A 25679-nucleotide genomic window follows, 5' to 3' on the forward strand; every position below is an offset into this window, starting at 1 on the left:
CAAAAATGAAAAGGATAAATCCAAATTAAATAAGAGGATTTCAACTTCTGTTGGGTGTTCAGATATGTCGACAAGTATACGTGTTTGTGTGTAACCCACAAACTCAACAGGCTTATGAAAGATGGAACCTTTTTTTCCAACCATGTGCTTCTCATATAACCAAAAAGTAAGGTTTGTGATGTACATGCACTTACAATATACCCTGTGAAAATTATTAAGGTTTGAAGATCTAGCTTTCCCTGTTTGATTCAAACCCTACCTCAGTGTTGTCCTGATGTAGTCAAGTACCTTTGCCAAAAGGCAAGGTTTTGCCACTAAGAAAACAGGAGTTCCTGCCCACTGAATGGTCACCAAATTGACAAACATAATCAACATACCAGCAGGAGCAAGGTAGTGAGTTCTATACTTCCTTTATTAAAAAAATATAAATATATACATAAATTCTATTTCAACTATTAAAAAGGGGCTGCATTTCATGACAACTGCTCTAAATAAGAGGTCAATCAGCATGATCTGAAATAGGCGCACACTTACAAGTCACTGCAGTCAATTTTTTTTCTTTTTCAGTCTTTATTTTTGGAATGTTTAGTACCAGTATGAGTGCCAGTAATAAAAACCACTAGCAATTTCTAAATGTCTCAAATTCTGCGGGGTATGAAAAATGATTGCAAATTTGCAATTAACCTTGACATCCAGATAAAACCCCAATCTCAATATAGGTAGCTTTACATTTGTGTTTGTGGAAATACCAAGCATGATCTCTTACGGTGGTTTCTCTTTTAAAAATGACAACAGCGTGACCTGTGGCCTGCCCTTAATTTGAAAGGTGGTTGTGGGCAGGTTTTTGCTGTCTAATGTCAAAGCTGGTAAAATGAGCAACGAAAGAAAGAAAGCACTTCAAAATCCCTGATATAAAAAAAAAAAAGAAAGAAATAAAAGTTCTGGTTATTGACTGTAATGTTTGAGGACATGCACGTCTGCCTAGACAAAGCGTGTGATTGTGGGCTGGCGGACACCCTTTCCCTTGGAACAGGACAACAATCATGGGGATCTGCCCTACCAAATCAGAACAATACCATTCAGCACAAACTGATTTGCCACAATTATCTTTCCCCTGCCAAGACGATGACATAAAAGTCTTGCTTTGCGGCAGAAACTAGCCAAGTTGACCAAATGATGTATGAAAGGCAGCAAAACCCTTTGAAATAGTATGATGGGGGGCAAAAGAAAAACGACGACACAGAAATAGAACGCATTAGTCTCCTTTTTTTTCCTTTTTTTTTTTTTTTTTTTTTTTTTAAACCATCAGCTTCTATCTTGCTACTCCGGAGCCTGCAGAGTAACTACCAAATTCTCTAACATACCAAAGTTTTAAAAGACTCCCAAAATAATCTACCAATTAATATGGAAACAGTTTTGGTAAAACATTGCAAACAAATCTGGCCAGAATACACAATAGCGGTCTCAACAACGCTCTCCAGTTTTGCTAAAGTAATATATTGCAGCTGTTTGTATTGACGTTAAAATAAGATCTTGATAAACTTTGCGTCAAAGTGGTGAACTGCTACATTATTGGTTACAGACACCTATATGCTATAAAACAACTGCTTTGGTATAAAAACATATCCAAAGGGAAAATAAATTCTTGTAAAATTCACAGCATAATTTGAGGAGAAAAAAGGCAGTCACTTAACTCATTTTTTTCTTCAGTTTCCATGTTTTGGATGGAGAGACTTGTGCAGGTGGTTCTGATGAGGAACTACATGCAAAAGGGAAAAATAACAAAAACATAAAAGGGTAGACTCTGGAATAGATAAGTTCTTTCCACTGCAAAATCCTTAACCAGTGAATAAGATTTTCAAGGAAGTAATGTTTAGGAGGTTGTTGTGTACAATAAGACCCTGTTATGTGGGGCCCTGCTGAAGAAGAAATCTTTGTCGGAAAAGGCCTCAAATTACCATTCTTATTTACCTTTTCTAAGTTGTTTTAATTTCCTTAAAGAATTAAGGGCTGTCTAGAGAGAAAAATAGAGAAAAGCCATCTTAATTCAAATGATAATGTCCAGCTCCATCCCATTCCAAGTCCATGAGTCATAAGGCCAAAGGGTTATCTAGAACCAGCCGCTGACTGTCTTCCTTTCACTGGGCTGGATCCTTTCGTCTCCCGTGCCCATCGCTGCTCTCGTCTGTGCCAGGCCCGGTAGCAGCTCGCAGGACTACGGGACCTCTAGGCCTGAGGGGTGGTGCTTTCTTTTCTCCTTTGACCCAGTTGGTGTCAGCATCCACCTAGGGGTGGGAAGGGGGGTCTCCTCTCCACCCGGCCAGCACACGCTATAGGGACTCCACTGCTATGTGCTCCCCTTTAACAGAGTTACACAATACCGACCAACAACAAGAAATATCACCGCAAACACTTCCCCTCATTGTCAAGCTACAGGATTTACAAGCAGCTTTTACGTGAAATTTCACTTCAAAAGGGCAAAATAATTAGAACCGGTGGAACAGTAATGTCAGGCAGTCCACGGTTTGAACCGAAAGAGGACGCCAAGCATTTCATCACCAACAGCTACCTGCAAAACAGCTTCAAACTTTGCTCTGAAATGCTCCTTAGAAGCTTTTGCCACATAATACCATATGGTGATTACTTGGTGGTTACATGAAACTGGTGAAATGGTAACGTGGATGACTCAATCTCACTATGGTTATTCCGCAGTATTATTTTGTGCCTAATGATTGCAAAAGAAAAACTGATGAAAATTACATATATACTTTTTAACAAAGGTTTTTCTCTGTAGTAGCGGTTCAGTGATATCTCCCTTCTGACGTGAGCAGCTTTGTTCTCAACACACTTTGTAGTAAAAAACACCACCTTAAAAATGACGCACAGGGGGAACACACAGCCAAATGTCAGTGCAGTCACGAGCTGGCCATAGAACTCTGCTGCACACACACTCCAGTCATTGGAGACTCCTCCCGGTCCATGCCCTGCCTCATGCCCAGGTGGCCTTCCGCTAGGTAGTGGGCAGGCCCTGTGTTCGTGCCCATGGAGAATGCAGGGTGCGCTGCCATGCCAGTCTCCTGCCGTGGGTTCGAGAAGGCACCTAGCCCCATGTTCAGCCCACCATTCTGACCAAAGTCAAGGGCTCCAGCGGGCAAATGGCGGAGCTGGTAGGCCTGGTTGCCATGGTTCCCAGTGGAAGAGGACGATGTAGAGGAAGAGGAGGCAGAGGAAGACAGGGAGGTCATGGACAGATGGCCATGAACCACCTCCATGGAGTCCTGTGTCGAGGAGCTGTGTGTCGGGGAGGTGTAGTGGCGTGGGCGTGGCCGTGTAGCCATCATCTGCCCGTGGTGGTGATGAGTATGTGAGTGGGGATGCAGGGCCTTAGGGTGCTGAGGGGGAACATGGAAGGTGGTCTCCTGGACTGGATGGGTCTCTCCAGTGACTGACTCTGGTCCAACGCCACCTCCCCACACCAACGGGGGTGGGTAAGGCTGTCTTGCCTGTTAACATCAAGCAAATAACAAATGTCTGTTATTCACTGGAATATTGCTCAGTCACTATGATGTCGTTAGTTAGAACCATCTCAATAGTATGACACCATTTTTATTGCATGTGATGAAATGACGTTTAAAAGGTTTTTTTTTCCACATGCATGTACAATACTGGATAATTCGATTCAATTTGCCACCCCCACAGTTAACTCCACTGACTCCAACATTTGAAATCCTGCTGGTCAAAGTACTCACCTGTGGGCAGAGGCTGTCACCATCGATGGCAGGCAGGGCCGTGCCAAAGTGTCCTCCACTGTGCAAGTGGTGATGGGTAGGATCAGACCTTGCTCTGCCACTGGTACTTGTCCCAGATGATCCTCCTAAGGGTCGAAGCAAAGTGTCACTAGTGCAGCTCTGACAACAAACTACATCAAACACTACGCCAATATTAGTTAACATTTAGTAAATCACACAACACATTAGAAGTGCCTCAAAGTTTCTCAAAAAAGATTTTTTGATTTCATTATAGCTTTGATTCTCTATTTCAAAAAATTAGCAAAGATGTAGTATGAAGCATTTCTTATATTATATTTATACAGCTGCCCAGAGTTTCAGCTGGGAGTTACCTGAACTAGAGGAGGTGCTAGAGGTGGTTCCTGAAGACTGGGACTGCTCTAATGCGGGACTCGTAGACACACTGCTGCTTGTATTGGTCCCCTCATCCGCAGTCTTCTTGAAGAAGCTGTGCTGCAGGGCATAGTAGGGCTGGATGCGGCTCTTAGGGTCATAGTCCAACATCCGGAGGATCAGGTCCTTGAACTTCAAGTAGTCAGCAACAGCATGGCCAGACTCCCCCGCCCGCCGGCCACCTGGACCTCCTGTCTCCACACCCAAGATGGAGTGGAGCTTCCGTGAGGCTGGAGGCTTATACTGTTAAAAAAGAACAGTACAGAAGGATTAAGAGACTTAATCACCCTTGAATTCTGTACTTTATTGCTGCATATACCTTTGTTGTAAAGAATAATCACAAAACAAACAAAACTGGAGATAGGAGCTCACCCTTTTGCCATCTTTGGTCTTCTTAACACTCCATGTACCATCTGAAAGCTTCTCAAAGAACTTCCTGGCTTTTGGGGCTAGGTCCATTATGTGATTAGGCGGTATACCAAGAACCTCTACTATTTTGTTCATCTGGTCCACCTATGAAAAATTATTAACCACGTTATTCACGCCTGCTGGCAGTGAGAACAACCACTCACAATATATTTATATTATAAATTGTAATGTAATTGTAATTATACAATTACATTTAAAATCTGAAACTCAAGACCATACAATAAGTGTAACAGTATGTGGAAGGTAAATGCCATCAAATGTAAGATGGGAAAACAGCTGATATTAACTTACATCATAACTAACATCAGAGAAAAGTCATTTGCCATTCTCACTTACATTACAAAACGCAAACAAAAAAATAAACCGGAGCAGGATTTCAGTTCCTCATACCTCATTGGCTCCACTGAAGAGAGGTTCTCCAGTGTGCATCTCTACCAAGATGCAGCCCAAGGACCACATGTCAATGGCCAGGTCGTAGGGCATTCCGAGCAGCACCTCTGGGGAACGGTAGAAGCGACTCTGGATATATTGATATATCTAAAAAAAGGAAAGCCGCAGAACAGTCAGTCTGGCCATTTGGCTGTGAACGTAAACTAAATTACATATTAATTTCACCTATTGTTCAGAAAGAAAAACTACCTCACACTTCTCCAGCACATTTTTGCAAACATTCATTTTACTGCTGATAAGAAAAATTGCAGCTGCATACCCTTTGTCCCAGCTGGCATGAGCTGCCAAAGTCCACTATTTTGATGGCACTCCTCTTGGGGTTACAGAGGAGGATGTTCTCGGGCTTCAGGTCACAGTGGATGATGCTGAGCTCAGGCGTGGCCAGGAAGAGCAGCGCCGTGCATAGCTGCTGGGCAAACTTCCGGGTGAGGTTGAGTGATACGCCGCGGAAGTTGGTATTTCGGAGCAAATCGTACAGGTTATATGAAAGCATCTCGAAGACGAGGCAGAGGTGGTTCCGAAACATGAAGTGACGCTTTAGGTGAACTGGAGGAAACCAAACAGTACCCACGTTAGTCATGCATAGGAAAAGCCATTTCATTTCTTCAGTGTCTTTTCAAATCAAAAGAAGTGTATTACCAATGTAGTATTTCATCTCGGTATCATGTTTGTTCATGAGCTCTAGGAGGCGCACTTCAATCTGGGCTTGATTTAGGAAAGCTTTCTTGTTCTTGATGATCTTAATGGCAACCCATTCCTGCTCTGCACGGTCATATGCTTTCACAACCTATAACAAGAGCATGTTTTAGTGTTTTCCAAAGTTAAGTCTATTAGATACTAATCATCAACAATTTAAATATTAACTGCACATAAAACGTCTTTAGTAGGCAGCATCAAATATCTATATACAGAGCAAAACTTACTCACAACTTATTTCTCAAAAATGCAACATGCTTTCCTACATCCCATGTATTCAAGTGTTGTTTAAAATCACGCACCTGTCCAAACGATCCCTTTCCTATCAAGGAATCAATCTCATAGCGATCCATCCACTTCTCCCCATTCTTGACGATGTAGTCATAGTTATCATCGTCATAGCCATCATTAAAGACTTTCCTCTCTTTTTTGTGACTGGAGTCTTCACCCTGACCCTGTTGGTGCCTTCGCTTCTTTTTTGCATAATACACCTATAAAGTAACAATACAGCACAAATGATTACACTTGAGGTATTTTTCAAATACTCTTAAAGGTTCACAGTTTTACAAACAGATCATTCAGATGGATTCAATTAATTAAAAACCAAACTAACCTCATTGATGTGTTTGTATGTTTTGATAAGGTCAATGGAGAGCTTCCTCAGGGGAGCTGAAGTTGGGTCACGAAAGCACTGGGGCATGTGCCTCTGAAGTTTTAAAAGGGAAAATCACAATATTTTATAAAGAAACAATAGGCACACTACTTTTGAATGTTAAGAGGGCTGTTTCTACATTACATAGTTCATTAATTAAATTGCAATACAGTAATAACTTTTGCACAATTTTAAACAGCTATACTGTACTATAAGAAACATCTCACATGCAGCTACTCTGCCTGGTGACAGCAGCAAAAAAGGAGTAAGACTTTGAAATAACATTAGGTATAGCAAGTCTGCTAACACTGCACGTTAAGATGATAAAAAATTTCAAGCACTGGGGTAGGGAAGGGTTAGTGCACCTGATTGGCAGTGAGCTGTGGTGTCTGGTCGCTGTACGGCAAGACCGTAACAGATTGGTCAGTGCTTGGCTGGTGGCGGTCACTGTACTGCTGGTGCGTATGGGGCATTGGAGCAGCCATCTGAAGACCAGCAGTGTGTAAAGAAAAAGAGGGCGCAAGCCGGACGGACGAAGGTTTGCATGCTGAAGTCTCTCCTCCTGAAAGAAACAAACACTGCTTTGAGTGCTGTATTAACTTCATTCATCCTTACACATAATAAAACACACAAAAGAGGGAAGGGGATAATAATCCCCCAGTAAAAAAAAAAGCAGTATTCCTCTTCCACACAAAAGATTTTTGGTCCAAAAATCAAATAGGTGAAAATGTTTGTTACTTCTTGTACAGATTTCATATAAAAAGGCACTCTCTGCAGCTTAATCTAACTCGTGACAATATCCTGAATACAAAAACTGTTTTAACAGTTGGGAAAAATAAATATATGCATAATGCAAATTATTCATTTCTAATATTTACATGCATGTTGAAATGATTAAGCTCACAATTGGAAATAAATAAAATGTTACAAAAGTAATAAGAAGGATTAATTCATTGTTAAGAGAAATGTCAGGTTAAAACAGTGTCTTTTGTTAAAACTGTAAAGTCATAAAAATGCAGCAAAGTATAAGCACAAAATTAAATAAAACAGTAATATATCAACCTTTGTGAAGAAAAAGGAGCAAAACAGCAGGTTTAACAGTGAAAATGGGTGAAATAAAGCATCTCCACACTGTACAGTGAATCATCCTTCATTTTAAGCCAGAAGGAATCAAAAAATTATTAAATAGCATGTTCAGCTATCAGCATCTCTCACCAGACAACACAATTCACCAGTGCTTCACAGTAACCACTATTCAGAATCCCAGCAACAGCACCTAATTAGCATAGCCTATCACCACAGAGATACAGCGTGATTTGGCAAGCCCATCAATGCACAGACCAATCACAACGCAGTATGCAAATAGCCTACTTTTGTTGCCAGGGCAGAGCTGCTCCCATTTTCCAATGAGAAAACAAGAAATAAACAAGAAATAAAATTGAACTTTGGCACACTTAGACGTTGCTTTCAACACAAGAGCCTGACAGCAAAATAGCTGCACAGCCCAAAACCTGCACTCCATCTAAGAGCGTTAGAAAGCTGACCCAGCTTTGGAAAAGGAAAAAATACACATCCACTGACAGAAATAAGAGGAACTGTAAGATGATATAGCACGAGCCAACAAGCAGAGACAGTATTTTCAGGAAAGAAAATCTGTAAAATGTTTCTTTTAATATTTCATACAATTTAATGTACTCTTTTGTAACATTTTGCTATATATTGTGTATATATATATATATTAAAAAAAAAAAAAAAAAAAACTAAAAATGTAATGATACTGTGAACCTAGATTTATAACATTTTATATTTTGTAACATTATAAGCAATAAAAAGACTGTGATGATGTGGTCTATTTTGCTGCTAAGACCTGAAAAAAAAAAAAGTAAAACTAATTTTAACACTACAAGTTATGCCATCAGATAAAATGTTTTTGCAATTCTGCATCTACAAATATTAACAATAATTAAACAAAAGACTGTCCTAAAACTTAGTGTGGCTGGCAGAAATTCAAGCAAAATAACAGAGAGAAGAATATTTTAGGAGCACCACTTCCCACCAAGGGTTAAGGCTTAATATATAGCAGCTAACCTGGATGCATCATCTCTTGTAAAAATTCATATCATCCTGGGAGGAGAGTCCAGCAGCAAACCACAACCCACTACAAAGAATAAAAACACATCATTATCATTGTGCATCTTTGGTGAAATATAACTTCATAGTGTTAAACTTTAGTTGAGAAGACAGACAGGGGACCCCTAAAGAATAGAGGACAGCCCAAAACTTTAAAAAGTTTGCTTTGGGTAAATGTATGAACTTTTGAGAAATGTAAAAATAAAAAAGGCAAGCTGCTTGTGGATGAACGGTTAAAAGCAGTTAATACCCTGGCAATTAAATTCTCAAAACACAAAAGATCTGAAGCGCCAGTGAAACTGTAAATAGATAAATAGTTCACTCAACAAGGCACAGACTACAAACCACTTGACAAAACAAATCAGGATTAATATTGTTGTGAACTTAATAGCACTGGATCTCCTCTCAGCATGTCCACAGACCACATACAATATGTATTTTTTAAATAGGAAGCCCAAATGATCAAACTGGAATTCATGTACAAAACCATGTAAATTGCCAACACGCAGAAAAGTATGGTTTGAGCCCATTTTGTACCTGGCAACAGAATAACATAACTATTGAATCCTTGTAACAATCATCAACCCTACTAGGAAAAAAATCAAGCTGTATTTGACCACAAAGCCGTTTTGCAAGCGCACTTGTAGCTCTTGACTGTCCCCTAAACGTTTGATTATTTTTCATTTTCAGTACTGACATATGAACAGTTCCTTTCCTGGCTCTGCTCATCACGGCATCTACGGGCCTATTTAACGTTAGGTGTAAATATAACGACAGCTAGCTTGCTATTAGTAGCCATATCATATCATAAGTGATGGCTAAAGACCTCTGTAACAAGCCTGTATGTCATCTTCTCACGCCCAAATGATCAGATCCATTGCAAAGCTGAATCAAATGTAACCCATCCAAAACAATTAAAAGCCTAACGTTCGTGTATAAAGACGGTGCCCTAGTAGCTCTGTACTTACAGATGATGGGGTAGATCTCGTCATGGTTGGATTTTAGAAAGCATATTCAGTGTTAAATTGTGTCCTCTCTTGCTACATATCGTTCTTGTATGCCTCCAATTTCTCGTATAAATGACAAACGTATCCAGGCTCACGTTACCGTTAGCAGTCTAACTAGCTAACGTTGTCGTCGTTAACGTTACCCTGAAAACTGCGGGACAAGCAAGCAGATCCCTCACCAATCCCACGTTAACGTTAGCTAGTGACGCTGTGTTCAGCCAGCGGGTTGTGGGGCCCGTTCAGCTGGTTCGTCAACAACTCAACGTTAACCATTAGCCAGGTTAGCCGAATTAGCTAACAGACGTTAGCCAGGTTAGCTAGGTGAGATTGGTACTGTGCATATCTAAAAGCCGAACTAGACGTCTAATATCATTACAACTGGGTTTTGCAATGACAGTATATCAAACGGTACTGTATGCTAACATGGCAACATTTCTTTCAATCGTACAATGACAATGTCTAATATCGCAGAGTTAACGTTAGCTGGTCGTTAACGTTAACACCGTGTCAGCATGCCTCTCCATCCGAGCCCACACAAACCGTTACATCTTCTAATTCACAACCAGATGGAAAAAACATTCCTGTCGAACCATAAAATTGGTTGACCTACTGACTGAAAGCAAATGTTAACGCTGGCTTCAGCGGAGTCGGCACCGCCACAAAATGTTAGCTAGCCGCCATACCATAAGCTACCGTTCGTAACTTCACTGTCGCGTCCATCATTGTTAACGATACATTTAATATACATCTGCAAATGCGTTAACGTAGAATTTCTAAGTAATCAGAGCTAATGACAAAGATAGGCGTTCACAACGGCTCACCTCTGATGGCACGATCTTCATTTAAAGTCCAATAACCTGTATGATGAGGAAACTTATCCAGCTTGAGATTCTCCCCTCCCTGCACGGTTAGCGAGTAATGTTAACGTTAAATCCAATCCCCGTCCTCAGACCGGCAAACTCTAAAATAATTCGCCAGTCAAATGTAATACGCGTTTCATTTTCCAAGTCTTGATGAACAACGCCAGCGGTAGAAGCAACTTTGACTAACGTTAACATCAGCTGATGACTAGCAACATGCTAGCGTTAACTAGCACACATAACCTACTAGCTAACCTTAGCGAACTGGCTAGCTAGTAGACAAAATGAACGCAGCTAACATTAGCTACTAGCGGTAGCTTCTTTAGCTAGCCTCAAGCTAACAATTCTAGCCACCGCTAAATAAACGTTATGTCAAAATCTGATTTTACGTTGTCTTTGCAAATTTAGCGTCGGCCGCTTCAAGAAATACGACAACACGGTTGAATCCGCAGTATTTTAAACATGAAGCAGAAACAGTGTCCTCTGATAATTTTGGTTAGGAATTTTGTGTCAATTTTCACAAAATGGCGCGCGGTCCAAACCTGCGCAGTGAACCGGCCCGGTGGACCAGAGACACGGACAACTGAGTTAGTGCGGCGCCGCCTAATTATTTCAACTATGTTAAAATGTCGGCCTCTTGATCTCCTTGATCCGATCCACTAGACGCATTTCGATATCCAAAAACGTCAAATATATATCCACTGACAGCATTATTCCGGCGGGAAGGGAGAACATTTGAAAAGACTGAGCTGGGAAAAAAACCCTCCTGACAAAATGGCGATGCTCTAGCTTGTTGCCATGGCAACTGTCAATCAAAAAATAAAGTACCCGGATGCACCAATGACGAATAAAATGTAGCTGGCCAGAGTTACAGGACACACATGACTTCAGCGGCGTCCCTGTCTGTGGCGCTCACCGCGTTTGGCCTGTTGCTACCGGCCGGCAGAGATAAACGATCACACTGCGTTCATTTTCTTTTACCATTTTAAACTACTGTTATTTGGATCTTGCGCTACATGGCTTCTTCCATAGTGAGGTGTTCTGTGTGTTTTCCTGTTGTTGTAGTAGTGTTGGTGCTTCGTCATCCTATTGCAGTCCAATCTGTCCTCTAAATCACAGTGATATTACATGATATTACAAATGCATGACATTATCCTTTATCATTGCTATAACTCTTTTTCTCCATTACCTTAATCATAAAAGTATAATAATACTTTCTAGCATACTTGGGTTTATTTATAGAATTTAATTCCACAACGTCCTTGTAGAGATCTTTACATTCTTACCCCCAAACTAATTCTTTCATTTATTCATATACTAGTGGACAAACAAAAAATCATATCTTCACCTTCCTTTATGTTCTAGTAATGTAGCCTTTGTTTTGTATTTATTTGGTGCTGTTTTGTAGATTTTAGACTTTATGTTCTCTTCTTTTTTCCTCTCATTCCTCCCCCTTGCAGAGAACCTGACTGGAGGGAAAAGGTTAAAGTTCTTATCTTTATTTTCATTATTTCCTAAAAGAATTTCCTCCATTATATTTCATCAATAGTTAAAATTGTTAATTAGCCTGTTATTTATTTGTGTGGGAGTTTATTCTATAGTTATGTGTTCTTAAAGAAATGTATACCATGACCAATTTCACCTCTAGAGAAGATAATCAATTAGAGAGACTGTTTCAGAGCAGCTGGGAATATCTGGGGGAGGGGGGCGTCCCATTACATTCTGGGAAATGTCACCTCCTTATCAATATTTCAGAGTTTGCAGGGGAAAAAATCAAAGCATGAATTAGATTGTGTTTGTTCAAATTAATTTGGTTGCTGTTTTATTTATAAGACCACTGCTCAGTTTAAAACCGAGTTTGTTTTAAACAAAAAATTGTATTAAATCACATCAAGTAGATTTTGTAGGAAAGTTTAAATGATTTTGTTGTTTTTTTTCTTTGATTTGATGTAGCATGTGTCCAAATTTCTGTATACTGAACATCATATATGGTCAAAAAACTCTTGACAGCCATTTGAATGCATTTGTTGAGTAGCGCAGTTCTGTGGTATGTTTTTGTTCTTACACATTTTATAGATACAGGCACTCGAACTGCCCCAGCTGTTTCAGGTTTAAACGGGGCCTACTTCACACTACATGTTTCAGCTCTTTCCACAGATGTTCAATGTGATTTTGATCAGGACTCGTAGAAGGCCACTTTAGAGTTTGATTTGTTCTCAGCCATTCTTGGGTGTTTTTAGCTGTGTTTTTTGGGTCATTATCCTGTTGGAGGACTATGACCTGTGACAAAGACAGACCCTGTACCAGATGCAGAAAAGCAGGCCCAGAACATAACCAAGCCTCCTCCATGTTTCAGTGTTCTTTTCTTTTTATGCTTCATTTTTGTGTCAGTGAACATAGAGCTGATATGACTTGCCAAAAAGTTCCAGTTTTGTCTAAAGAAAATTCTCCTATAAGCCTTGCAATTTGTCAATATGCTTTTTCTCACTTTTTAATGATTTGTTTTCGACAGTGGAATCCTTCTCTGTCATTTTCCATAAAGTCCACTTTGGCTCAAACATTGACAGATGCTCTGATCTGATGCTGATGTACCTTGACCTTGGAGTTCACCTCTAATTTCTTTGGAAGTTGTTCTGGGCTCTTTGGTTACCATTCATATGATCTGTCTCTTCAAGTTGTCATCAATTTTTCTCTTGCAGCCACGTCCCGGGGGTTGGCTATAATCCAATGGACCTAAACTTCTAAGAATTTTATGCAACTGTAGTCACAGGAACATCAAGCTGCTTGGAGAGGGTTTTATAATCTTCACCTTTGTCTATTTGTTTATAATCTCCTGAGGCATCTCTCTTCTTAGCTTTATTTGGTCTATATTGACTGTGGTACACACCATGATACCAAATAGCACAGTGACCACTTTTCACCCTTTAAATAGGCAGACTGAATGATTAAAAGTTTGAAGACATCTGTAATGCTAAATACAGGACACACATTAGTTTAACATGTCCCTATGGTAAAATTATTTAATATATTTTCTAGGGGTGCCGTCTTTTGTCCAGGCCAGTTTCATTACTTTGTTTTTTCATCAACATCTGTTGAACCACAAATCAACTGATTTTCAGGAGTTAATTTTTAGTAAAGTTTTATTTATTATTACCTTTGTCAGTTTCAAGTTATTTCAATGACTTCAATGGTTTTTCTTTCTTTAAGGGAAGGTTGCCAATAATGTTTGCCTGTACTATACTATACTATACTATACTATACTATACTATACTATACTATACTACAGAAACTTTAAAAGCCTGTTGATTGTGAGCTGAGAAAACAGCACACAATGATTTTTATGCAGTACGATGGTAACACTGTAAGACAATAAAATTAGTTTGAATGTGGTATTTTACATGTATTAATGTTGCAATGTGAAAATAAAACAATAATAGCATTTAATTCATCCATTTCAGTTGAACATCACATGAAACATTTTAATATTACATTGCCTATATGATCTTTACATACATAGGCATTAACAAAGATGTAATATTACTTAGATGTGCCAAAAGTATTAACTTTAACTTAATATTTATTCCAGTTTAGCTGTCACTTGGTGTCTGGTTTTACTTGAGAAAAAAGCCAGGATCTTCTGTGATCCTCCCAATCTGAATTATGGCAAGGGCTGAAGTCAAGAAATTAATGTTGGAGCACTTATTTAAAGAAGGAAGATGTTAGGTTAGGTCAGAAGTTGCTGGTTGGTTATGATGATATGATGATCAGTGCAGCATAAGAAATATAGAAATTTTTATTTTAGCAAGAGATAAGTACCATTCGACTCATATAAGTCAGCTTTATATTTTTTGCCTATAAAATATATTTGTTTTCCAAGCCACTCATTACTGCATCTGTGACTGGGACAGTTAACCACACTGAAAAACATCAGACTTCTGATGATTTTAGTGAAATCAACTAATCTTTTTTTGTTATCTTCTTGTAAATATGTTTTGTCCATCTGACTTATTTTTAGGCCAATCAGAAATGTTAAACTTTAGTTATTTTGACTAGAGATCCCAATAACCCAAGACCCCCAAGCTCCTATACTCTACAGTTCTCTTACCAGGACATGCCTAGTACACCTCCAATGGGAGGCCCTCAAATTCCAGATGCCCAAAACATCTCAACTGGATCCTTTCAGTATGAAGGAGCAGCAGCTCTACTCCAACGTCCCCCCAGATATGCAGACTCAGTACCCCATCTCTAAGGCCAAGACTGGCTACCCTACAGAGAAATCTAATTTCTACCTCTTGTATTCTCTGTCTCATACTTTCGGTCACTACCCAGAGCTCATGACTCGATGAGGGTTCACACATATCATTATATTAATCTTTCAAAGAAACAAAACCAACAGACTTCTCATCATGCATCACTTGACAGTTAATAGCTTGAGAGTTGCACTTGTTGTACGTGGAAGAACCCATTCACAAAGAAAGGTTTCTGTCAAGTCATGGTTGTATCTTTTAATGATAATAACAATGTTAACCATGATCAAAGTTAGTTTTAAATTTAGTTCCTAATCCCATCAACTAAGGTACTGACACTTCTTCTTCTTTATTAAATCTTTATTTTCAGTCTAAGGTCCTGACCTAAAAGAGAGAAAAATATGTTGCTAATTGATGTTAGATGTGTCTGATTATATAAGAGACATATAAAAAGGAAAACAAATGTTCATTGATAAAGATACATAGTTTTACATTTTTCAAAGCTCAAAGTGATGCTGAACTAACAGTTTTAGCCAAAGATTTTTAAGCAAGTTTTCTTTGCAGAATGTGGACTTTATCCTCCAGTCACAAGAGAGGATAAAGGAGAGGATCAATTCAAACCACTGAGTGATCGGACTAGATATTCGAATGCAACATTTAGTTATTCAATTTGCCGTTTGCACTTTTATGCTTCTGTAAACACAACAAGTGTATTCTACATCTTGATGGGAGGCTACATCATAATAGTTTTCTTTCTCTCTCCAACTTACACAGACATATCCGTAGAATTGAAACTTATTTACAGAGCTGCCAAATCCAAATCTGGATTTTACTCCTTAACATGTCATGAGAGCCATCCATCCTGATTTATTTGTGATTAGGGGATGCATGTTGCTTTGTTGATTGCTTTGGTGATGTAATTATATAGAGCTAGAGTGAGTCCTATGGTGTACGGTTGTCAGAAGTTTGTATCACAAATTATATATAATTAAAACATTATGCTCCAGTAATACAAAATCACAAAAGGAGAAGACGAGGATAAAATCAAAAAGACAGTCTGAATGTGCACAAACACAAAGATCGTCCAGCAACAGACAGGCAAAACAGGTTGCCTAGGTAGGCACAATGACTGTCAACAAAGAACGGTGACACAAGTGTGAAGGAACTCGGGCTGAGTATATATGTAGAGGTAAATAAGTCGAGCAGAATCAGGTGCAGTGGCCCAGCGAGTTTAATTATGGGATTGTCTGCAGGTGTGAAGGTGGGAAGACTGAGGCGGGGTCAGGTGAGAGTGTGACTGGGGACAAGAGGCAAGAGAGAGAGTCTGAGGACATCTGTTGGTTGAAAGAGGACATGACAGGGACAGAGAACAGGGTCGCACTGAAAGCATGACACGAGTATAAATACACCATATATAATACATACAGTAATATACAACATATAATATATATATGATAAGAAATAATAATACAGTAGCAGGTGGGACTTATGCCTGTCTCCGTGCAGGAGTGATGTAAAATCCAAGGATTTATTCAAGTCAAATTAAATTTGCAACCAGCATGGGAGTGTGTGGGCTGCCTATAGGGTGTTTAAGAGAATTTGTATGTGGAACCTCCTAAAATTGCTGTTCAATGGCAACTGGACTTCCTATTAGGTAGTTGAAGACATTTTACCTTCATCAGAAGTGATGAGACCTTCGTTATCATTCAGGCCATAACCTTGACCTGGTTGACTGAGAATCCTCACAGACACTTACATGTGGAACAAGACTGCAGGAAATTATTCCACAGCTGATGAGAAGAGCCTTGTGGATGAGTTGTGCCCGATGAAGGTAAAATGATGATTCAAATCAACCAAATATTTATTTAGACCGCTCCTCTGGTGTGAACTTTTTTTCATCAGCATGATGAACAATCTTATTCAATGTGCCATAAGACCCGTTAGGCTGCACTGACTGTATGATTTAAACAGGAGATTAAGAAATGTCAAAATCAATACAACCACTGAGACACAAGCAGCCTATCAACAGTTTAGATAAATAATATGTAGGGGTGACGGAGTGGTAACCCATTGACTCTACAGTTGGTGGTTTGAGAACCATCTCCTGCTGACCATGTGTAGAGCTGCCCCTGGACAAGACACTGGACCTCCAACAAGTCCAAAAAGACTCCAACTACTGAGGTTGCACAGGCCAGTGCACTCTCATAGGCCAGTGATAATTGGGGAGGGTTGTGTCAAGAAGGGCATCTGGTATAAAACCTGTGCCAAATAATTGTGTGGACCATAATCTGCTCTGGTGACCCCCCCATGGGACATGAAACAAGATATATGTTACACTACACACTGCAGTAGCACGCAGAACAAACGACCAGGGAGAATGGCCTTAATCTAAAGTCTCATTTTAAAGTAGAATATACCAGGTTTGGAAAAATATGGGTTGGGGGCAGAGGATCATAATTTACCTGCATTGCAGATATATCACAATGCTTATTGTAAAATGAAACTGCCCTGCATAGAAAAGACATAGCCCAACTCTTCTCTTGGCAAACGCCCCCTCCCACTTCCTTTCCTCCATTTCTCTTTTCTCTTCTTCTTTTTTGTTTTACCTGTTCATTCTTCTTATCTCTCTCCTTTTGTTTTAATACCACTGAACCAGCACATCCCGTAAATTCAACTGAGCAAAATCCAGGTTGATAAGTGACATTTTTAGTGATATAAAAACTTACTGTATACAAACATTGGTCCAATGGCCTTTAGCAACGTATATTATAGCAGAATATACGGGGCTGTTTGAACATACTGTACTTCTTAGCAAAGTTGCAAACATTTTCTAAAACGTTGAATCATTTATACTGTGAAATGCCACTGCAGTAATGGCATTTGCTTTTCCCCTTTTCCTGAATACGTCAATATCGTTCATCAGGATGTTTGCTGAAAGCAACACTTCATCTCAAAATGACCATTTCTCTGATAACTCCTGTACACTTCACAATAGCAAAACTATTCAGATCAAGACTGCAGATCAAATGTTTTTTAATGCTCCTATACTCTACAGCTCTCTGGCATTAATGGAAAGCAGTTCTGTTTGGTCCACTAGCTTTTACTTGGCATCCCATGCAGAGATTGCAACTTGTAGCTGTCTTACAAACGTGTTTGGTTTCACACGTATTTTCCATCCTCTTTCAAAACAGTTAACACAAGTCATTCAAAAACCCTGAATTTTATTGAATTGAGTCTTACAAAGAAAGAAACGCCTATTCACAGCTGATAGAAAGTACACGCATAATCAACAACCAGTCTTTATCCATGTGTAAAAGGTGCCACCTCGGTGTTACGGTTCACATACATGGATCAAGTGGACTAACTGTGAAGGCTGTTTTTTTTAAAAACTATAATATCTGTATCTTTACAGTAGTATTTAGTTTAGTTTAATGAAGCCTGCTGCATGTGCTGCATGTCAGTGATACCTTGATGAACAGAAGAAAAGAGCAATTTGTGCTGTGGTGTCTTTTTGGTCTCATCTTACAGCTATGTAAAGTATCAGTAAATAGCCACAACACGAGGTGACAGAGGTTTCAGTCTGTCCACTGCGTAATGACGGACTGAAAAAATATTTTAGTTTGGCAACAAGTTGTGTTGTTTGAGGGAAAATTTGGCTTTTGTGACACGTGTTTAATATTTTGTTAGTTTTGGAAAATTTTTTTAAACAAAACCCAGAACATTTGAATTATTTCACCATACTCACTCACACTTATTGTAAGTAAATCAAATGAAACTGATAATGATGTAATAAAATATATTTTAATGTGGATCAGTTCACTTCCTGATTGACAATCAAGTCCTGGACAAAGTTTAAGTTAAATTATTTGAAGAATGTATGAAACAACCTGTTAGCGCACACACACACACACACACACACACACACACACACACACACACACACACACACACACACAGTAATTGCCTGAGTGTGCTCAGAGTAGATCAGAAAGAGCCCATAATGTGGTGAAACTGGATGACTTAAACAAAAACAGCGAACAGCAACAGAATATCATGTTCAATGAGAACAATACTAAAAATCCCTAAGTGGCGTGGAGAAAAGGGGGTTTCTACTTTGTGACAGTGTTGTATTCATGGGCTCAGTGAAACGATCTTCCTTTGTGTGTGTGTGTGTAAATGGGTTTGGTTTCATCCAAACGTCTGAGTCTGTTGCTTGTGTTACATGTGCTGTAATTGGCTGGTGTTGGGCTTCACTAAATTACTGTATACACACTGTGTTTCTTCCGACTGTCAAAATAAGAAACCATTTTCAACATTAAGCCACCACAGAGTTTTAGCTTTTATTAGATCTATCAATGTAATAGTAAACTTTGATTCAAAACTTTGGTAATGAGTCCGACAGTTATTTATTATTTGTACATTGAATTTTAGATAGTATGTAAATATTAATAGTAAACATATACAAAATCTATAAACCAGTTTCAAATGAAAGATTATATTGTTAATTTTCTCAGAATATGACTTCATATACTTCATAGGCTAATTATCCTTATGGGACTGCAACACTGAACAACAGTCAGAGTTCAAGTTATTACAAATTATTATTAGGATTTTGCTCTAGAGCAGTGATGCTGCCACACACAGACAATGTGACAGCATATTTCCATCAGCCCTCATTTTGTACGTTTCAACTACTCTAAATCACACAAACTCCATTAGAGTCAGACGCAGCAGAAGTAGTTTTCTTTCATTTCAATCTGAGCTCGAACCGCTCGGCTATTAGTTATGTGTTCAACTGAATTACCACGATTCATCAAATGAGTTTGTGTGAGATGAGGAAAAGCATCATTTCAGCTATTGCTAAGACTAACTATGTAGTGCTGGTAACTGATAGGCCTGATTACTTGTGTCAGTGATAATGTTGCGAAACAGTAGCATTATTATAGCGTAAAGGTAATTTGATCTGCACTTCAGAGTGGATAAAGTTCTGAACTGAATGAAATGGATCTTCACACAGCTGCTCTATATCCTCTAACCAAAGCGTTTGCCCCGCTGGCTGTGACAGTTCACTGTTTCACCACAGGATGGCATCAGAAGTTCATTTTGCTGGGATTATGCACAGCAGCTGATGAAGATGTCCACAGGCCTACATTTCATAGTGTACACTTTCTTTAGTCAAAGACTGTCTGAGAAGAAGCTGATTTAATAACAGACAAGTCATATGCCGTGACTAGTTTTACAATGTCACAGGCTTCAAGAGACTGAAACCACTTGTGACACTGGCTCGTCACAGCAACCGCTGAAAGCACAGGCTCACATACTAATTCACCACACAAATATTTACCATTTGATCAGCTACCAGAATAAATAAATAAATTAAGTTCATAAAGCTTTACGTCATATTTATGGAAAAATTTAGACAAATCTGAAGAGTACACAAACTTTCAAGCACCACTTCACAATGTTACACATACAAAATTAATTAAAATCACAATATACATGTATCTGTGTATTTGAAGAAATGTATGCATTTAATGTTGATCAAAAAACGGTTGTGATTATTCTGCATAGCCTATTAAATCTTACCTAGAGCTACAATTAATTTAATTAAATGCACTACTGCAGAATTAATTACTTTTTCCAGACACAAGAAATTCTCTGCATTTATATGAAAAACGTGAAAGTGTGTTGCTGTTTATTTCAAAAGGTAATCATATGAAAGAGACGAAAAGCATGAAAACATAATTAACATTGAATGGACATCACTTTTCCAAATGTACACTTTATTTTAAACAAAAGTACAAAAACAAACATCAGGTATTTACAATACTTGCATGACAATGCTCACTTTCTTTGGTCGTTCTTCCAATTCGATGGTTTGACATAAAGTAGGCGACAAACAGCAGCTCGGAGGTCTGAGATTATCACATGCTGAATCTATAATTCACCCAGATGCTGAGCAGCCCACTGATGACACAACTAATTTTTATTTCATTTTTTTGTCTGCAAGCAATTTATCAAAGGTTTTAATCAGAGAATATGTGACAGTTACTGAATTTGCCTACCAGGATATTTAATCCTGTACAGTATAAATAGCAAAAAGAAAATTCAAACCACATACTTCACAATTACATCCTGCTCATGATACATTTCCAGATTTCATAAATGCTCTTAAAGGACCAAAATTGTGACATGTACAGCTGCGCGTATTCCATCATATTCTACACAAATTTGACATGAAAACACGAACCCTAGTGCACATCACAAACTGAAGCATTTCCAGGTAGATTTCAAAAAGAAGGCAAACGCATACTGGCCACGTACTTTGAGACACTCGAGAAAACCGTGCCGGCTCTGCGTCCTTGATGACTGAATTAGAAAAAAAAACATAAAATAAAAAATAATTATACCTCAGCAGTGATGGAGCACAAGCTGAGAATTCACTCGCAGCCTTAACAGATCAAGTAAAATATCCCTTCATCGCTGCAGGCTCGAGGACACTTTCTTGGGAAAAGCATGAATAAAATAATGTGCGCGGCCAAACTAAAGCTAGTAAATTAACTTAATTATGCTTTTACATCCTTTCAGTAATCTACCTGCTTGTGTTTTACAGCGGTATGAGGACTGTACAGTACATTGGAAAAAGAAAAAAAGAGACAAAGAGGCAAAAATGAACTGAGTTGCTCTCACACAGAAAACAAAATAACATAAAAAAAAAGAAAATACAAAAGATGTAATACCGAAGAACTCTGTGGCACATCTCCTACATTCTGCATTGCAACATGTAAATCATATTACCATCTACAACTAATGCTGAGTATAACCATATACCCTTAGCCCTTTCAGGAATTTCATCTCCAGTTCAACATTTTTTCTATCGCCTGAATGAGCAAACTAAAATGTGTCAAATGTACAAGTAAACAGATTAAGTCCACGTGTGTTGAAGGCAGAGGTTGATTACAGCGATGGCATGAAACTAAGTAGCGACAGCGATGATGTCCCTGCTACAGTACGTCACCAAGGGCCAGAGTGTTGAACTTGGACTAATGCAGGCCTACACATCCTTACAGCAAAGGCAACTGGTCTAGAAGTAATACTTGCATCGACTAAGAAAACCAAAAAGATCTGCGTCGTCTCCATTTCCCCAATTCCATTCTAACAAACGTGAGTTTTAATAATAGACAGGTTTACACATGTATCAGTAGTGCAGACAAGTTATGTACGTATATCACATACAGTCAACAGTCACCATTCTTTTTTTTTTGTTGTTTGTTTGTTTGTTTTTAGGAGTGGAGGTGTGAGGGGTTGAGGGGCCTCAGGGTGGGGGGTGGGGGGGTGTTTGGATATGCTTTTTTAGTTAAATTCTCCCTGAAACCAAATCCAAACTGTCTTCATCCCAATGTACACTCAGATTTTTTTTTTCCCCAAAGACAGAGGTGAAGAGAAATGTGCAAAAGTTCCATGTTCTCACTGAAAAGAAAGAGGAGGACAAATCTAATTAAACATGTCACCGGACAGAGGACGACTTTGTCACACGTATTTCAAGCTTTTGATGGAGTCGTTTAGTTCTCTACCTTCCACACTCCCTAAGAATGCTCGCTGTTTCTCTACACCTCGGCTTTTTGGCTGTTCTCCTCCACCTTCTCCTCCAGTTTTTTCTCCTCCTCTGAAGAGCCGTTCTCCTTCTCGCCAGTCTTCCAGCTGCCCTGCCTGTTTAGTAGAAAACATAGTCACCTGACACGCTAAACATCCTCCACGTTGCACTGAACCTGTACATTGTACGACTGTGTGTTGAATGACCTTAAAAGCCCCAGATTCACAACCAAGATTTGTTTGTTTTGGTGTCAGCGGCTCGTTAGCTTAGCATAAAGGCTAAGTAGCAGTGACTTCACGTAGTCTTGTAACGAGGTTGTAAGGAAACCACCCAGGAAGTGTCAGTCCTGCATTTGTTTTTCAAATTAAAACGAAAAATCCAAAAAAGAAATTTCAACAATTGTCGTTTCCAAAATCTAAATAAAAAACCCGGATAAAGTTTGAGCACAAAATTGGAAAACAGACTGGTATCTGTTTTTTCATTTTGTTTTTGGAAAGAAAGTTTTTTTTTTTGTCGTTTTTTACGTTATAAATTGAAAAAAGAATAAACGCATGATTTAACTGGGCCCAGAAATACTTCCAGTAAATAAACCCCAAAAGTCATAACCTGTTACTTTTACACCAGGAGGTTGTTGTGACCTCACGTTCAGCATAGAAGTACTGATCTGTTTGGGCACATCATGTAAGTACTGCCAGTAATGATGGGAACACAAACATACTTTCTGCATCTGCTGGTTTCACAGAAAATGTCTATATTTGCGTTCCCACAGGGAGTAGGTGTGTGTAGGTGGCTTTTTTCCAGAAGTTGTTAGGAATTGACTACTTTGTGTTTCATGCCATTTAGAATCCATGCGCATGTATTAGTAGCTGCCCACGTATGTACGAAATAACGTTCATAGCATATCATTTATTTAATATGTGCTTAAATTGAACCAAATGATAACATCTCGCTCTGTTCAGCATCTCTCTGCACTCACTTGGATTTCTTCATGTAGACCCAGTAGGCCAGGCCTATAACGACTGTGGCAACGAGGAGGCCGACCACAACCCCAACTACCAGCTTGGTTTGATCGCTGTCGTCTGACTGGTCTGTAATAATGACAGAACAGAAAACATTAGAGATCTTAGAGCCACATTTCACTAGAGTCTGAATATAAGCACACACAAAAAAAAAGCCCAGCTGCACTGATGAATGGACACATCCACAATGTACATGGTTATGACTCATCGAGTTATATGTTAATGACAGATATTCTTAGTTCAGGACTCTTTTCATCAGCCAATGGGATTATGGACAATGTTGGCATTTTGTCAGGATGCTGGTAGCTCCATTCCTCTTACTCCTTCACATCTGTGTTTTATTAACAGAGGCACAGTGTCCAAGCTTTCATTTTCCACGTGTACAGTCCAACATAAGGTTTAAGGTAAATGTCTGATAAAGACCCCTCTTTCCCTTGATTCCCCTATAGCACTTCCTCACCACCACCACCCCCCCTCCCACTGTGTCTCACAAGCAAGAAGACTGCTACAACTTACCTTGTTTATCCATTCTCACCTCCTCAAATACTGAAATCAGATATAAAATAAAATTAACGACCAACCAAAAGGGGAAAAAAAGGCAAGCGTGATGTCTGGAAAAATTACTACTCTACTTCTATTCTACTTTAGCATGCAAGTAGGTCAAAGAGGGAACAGATTAAATCCAGCATCCCAACATACACACACTGAGCGAGGGAGGAAAGAGATGTCCCAAACACACAGGAATGAGAGAGCAAGAAAGCAGAGGGTGATATTAACACTGCACAGATACAGTGACCAGCAGTGTGTACAAGTGTTTGGTGCATGCATCGATTACGTGTGTGTGTGCACCTGTGATGTGGTGACAGTAAAAAGTTAGATGTTCAGTTACAGATCATTAAAAGACAAACAAGTACCAATGTAACAAAGCAAATAAAATCAGTCAGTCCCTAAAAAAAAGTTTTTTTACATTAATATTAGTCTTTGTTCTTACCATATCTGCCATACTCTTAAATCCACTATTTATTTATGACTAATTTATGTCTTCAGTTATTCAAATTTCATATGTTGTTGCTTAGTTATTGAAGTTGTGTTTCATGTTTGTCTTGTCAGAAAGGATGAAGAAACAAGGTTGTTTACTTCAACAAGCTTTTACCCGGTTAGATAAAGATTGAATAACAAAAGGTCAAATAATGTTAACTGATTGGTTGAAATGACCGCACAGTTTATGTCAGCCCAAATTCAAAATGGCACGTAAATGCTAAAATGCTTTCACCTTGTATTCTATCGTTCTAGTTTTGGGAGTATATGTATTGTATATGGATGGTTCAAAATGTCCTTCTGCCTTCTCTAGATGTTCTATTATTGGAAAAAATCTTCCAATGACGTCCCCAGGGGGAGTTTTTCAGTTCGCAAAATGTAATTTAGAAGCGTTCTACTTGAGCAAAGGCTGACCAAGACTACAATCTGTATATAATGAGCAACCAGATGACATCATCTAAACTGAAAAGCTTTAGATGACATCAGGATTTCTGAGCTAGAAGCAGAGAGATACTGCAGTATAGGGAAGGCAGAGGGAAGTACATGTACATGTACTTCTCCAAACTAGAATACTATAAAGTAAGTCGCCCTTTAACCACCATTTAAAAAGACTCCTAAATTAGGGGGGTTTAATGTCAGTCACACACCTGGTGAATTACTGTACTTTGACTGAAACATCTCAACAATATGTTAAGTTAACATGCAGACAGAAAGGGTTAGTGAACAGAGTAGGAAACCATCTACACAGATTATGGGGTTAGTCCTCAGGGAAAATAGGCGGAGAGATGAGTGGACCATACCACCACTTTGTACTTACAGGACGATACATTTATAGCTCTGGTTGCTGTGCCAAACTCATTTGCCACTGAGCAAGTGACAGTGAGATTTGCAGTAGGCACAACTGTGATCTTGTGTGTTATCTTCCCATTGATGAAAGGACTCTCCTCAGGCTGAATAAGAGAAAAAGAAACCACCAATGTTAGCATTCCCACATCTTACATGGTCAAGTTTAAGAAGGTATTGTTGTACCACTAGGGGGCGATATGGTATCAACACTAGGGCTTTTCCTGACAAAGACACGGTGTGTGTGCCTGTGGGATATAGACACTTGAGTCTCAGAGGAAAAACCCAGACACAAAGACAAACTGCCAACACCCTTTTCACATCCTTTAAATATACAAGAGGATGTGGTCATTTTGTAAATATGCATTACTGAGCCTGTGTTCAAGTCATATAATATTCTCTCTGTGAATAGGCTTGAATTGGATTTGATGAGAGAAAGAGAGAGAGAGGAAAAAAAATAAACTTTCACCCAAATGTAAAAATATGTGTTATCTCCACAATACATTGTCCCGCAGTGAAAGAGTTGTGTGCAC

The 25679-nt window shown here is 39.0% G+C and overlaps 2 protein-coding genes across 6 annotated transcripts in view; both read right to left on the minus strand.

The window, feature by feature from the left end:
• Positions 1-394: 394 nt before the first annotated feature.
• On the minus strand, positions 395-11195 carry dyrk1ab (dual-specificity tyrosine-(Y)-phosphorylation regulated kinase 1A, b). 4 transcript variants are annotated; one of them, XM_026367813.1, is made up of 12 exons: positions 10367-11195; positions 8497-8566; positions 6774-6970; positions 6370-6462; positions 6059-6247; positions 5700-5847; positions 5320-5606; positions 5001-5147; positions 4554-4694; positions 4121-4424; positions 3750-3874; positions 395-3503 (listed from the first exon to the last, which is right to left on the minus strand). In XM_026367813.1, the coding sequence occupies exons 2-12, from the start codon at positions 8507-8509 to the stop codon at positions 2916-2918; spliced, it is 2232 nt and encodes a 743-aa protein (XP_026223598.1). In that variant the 5' UTR covers positions 8510-8566; positions 10367-11195; the 3' UTR covers positions 395-2915. The 4 variants fall into 4 exon arrangements, with proteins under 4 accessions (XP_026223598.1, XP_026223590.1, XP_026223606.1 ...); XM_026367805.1 differs by lacking the exon at positions 10367-11195 and adding an exon at positions 9507-10334 and having other exon boundaries at positions 2916-3503; XM_026367821.1 differs by lacking the exon at positions 8497-8566 and having other exon boundaries at positions 2916-3503.
• Positions 11196-20423: 9228 nt separating this feature from the next.
• LOC113164224 (CD166 antigen homolog) overlaps positions 20424-25679 on the minus strand; it is a 35954-nt gene continuing 30698 nt past the window's right edge. The window contains exons 12-16 of one of the 2 annotated variants that reach the window (XM_026363410.1): positions 25121-25253; positions 23782-23811; positions 23223-23334; positions 22227-22362; positions 20424-22122 (exon numbers count right to left, since the gene is read on the minus strand). In XM_026363410.1, the coding sequence (XP_026219195.1) occupies positions 22260-22362; positions 23223-23334; positions 23782-23811; positions 25121-25253 (378 nt within the window). In that variant the 3' untranslated portion in view covers positions 20424-22122; positions 22227-22259. The remainder of the gene's footprint in view (positions 22123-22226; positions 22363-23222; positions 23335-23781; positions 23812-25120; positions 25254-25679) is intronic. The other variant, XM_026363419.1, reaches the window with a different exon arrangement.

Source organism: Anabas testudineus, chromosome 13 (assembly GCF_900324465.2).
Source record: "Anabas testudineus chromosome 13, fAnaTes1.2, whole genome shotgun sequence".
NCBI lineage: Eukaryota > Metazoa > Chordata > Actinopteri > Anabantiformes > Anabantidae > Anabas > Anabas testudineus.

What these genes read in the sequence shown, in the direction of transcription:
- dyrk1ab (XM_026367813.1), bottom strand. An exon ending in CATGCCAGCTGGGACAAAGG is followed by an intron (nt 5,148 to 5,319) that starts GTATGCAGCTGC and finishes TCCTTTTTTTAG; the next exon opens with ATATATCAATATATCCAGAG. An exon ending in TCTTCAGTGGAGCCAATGAG is followed by an intron (nt 4,695 to 5,000) that starts GTATGAGGAACT and finishes AATTTTTCATAG; the next exon opens with GTGGACCAGATGAACAAAAT.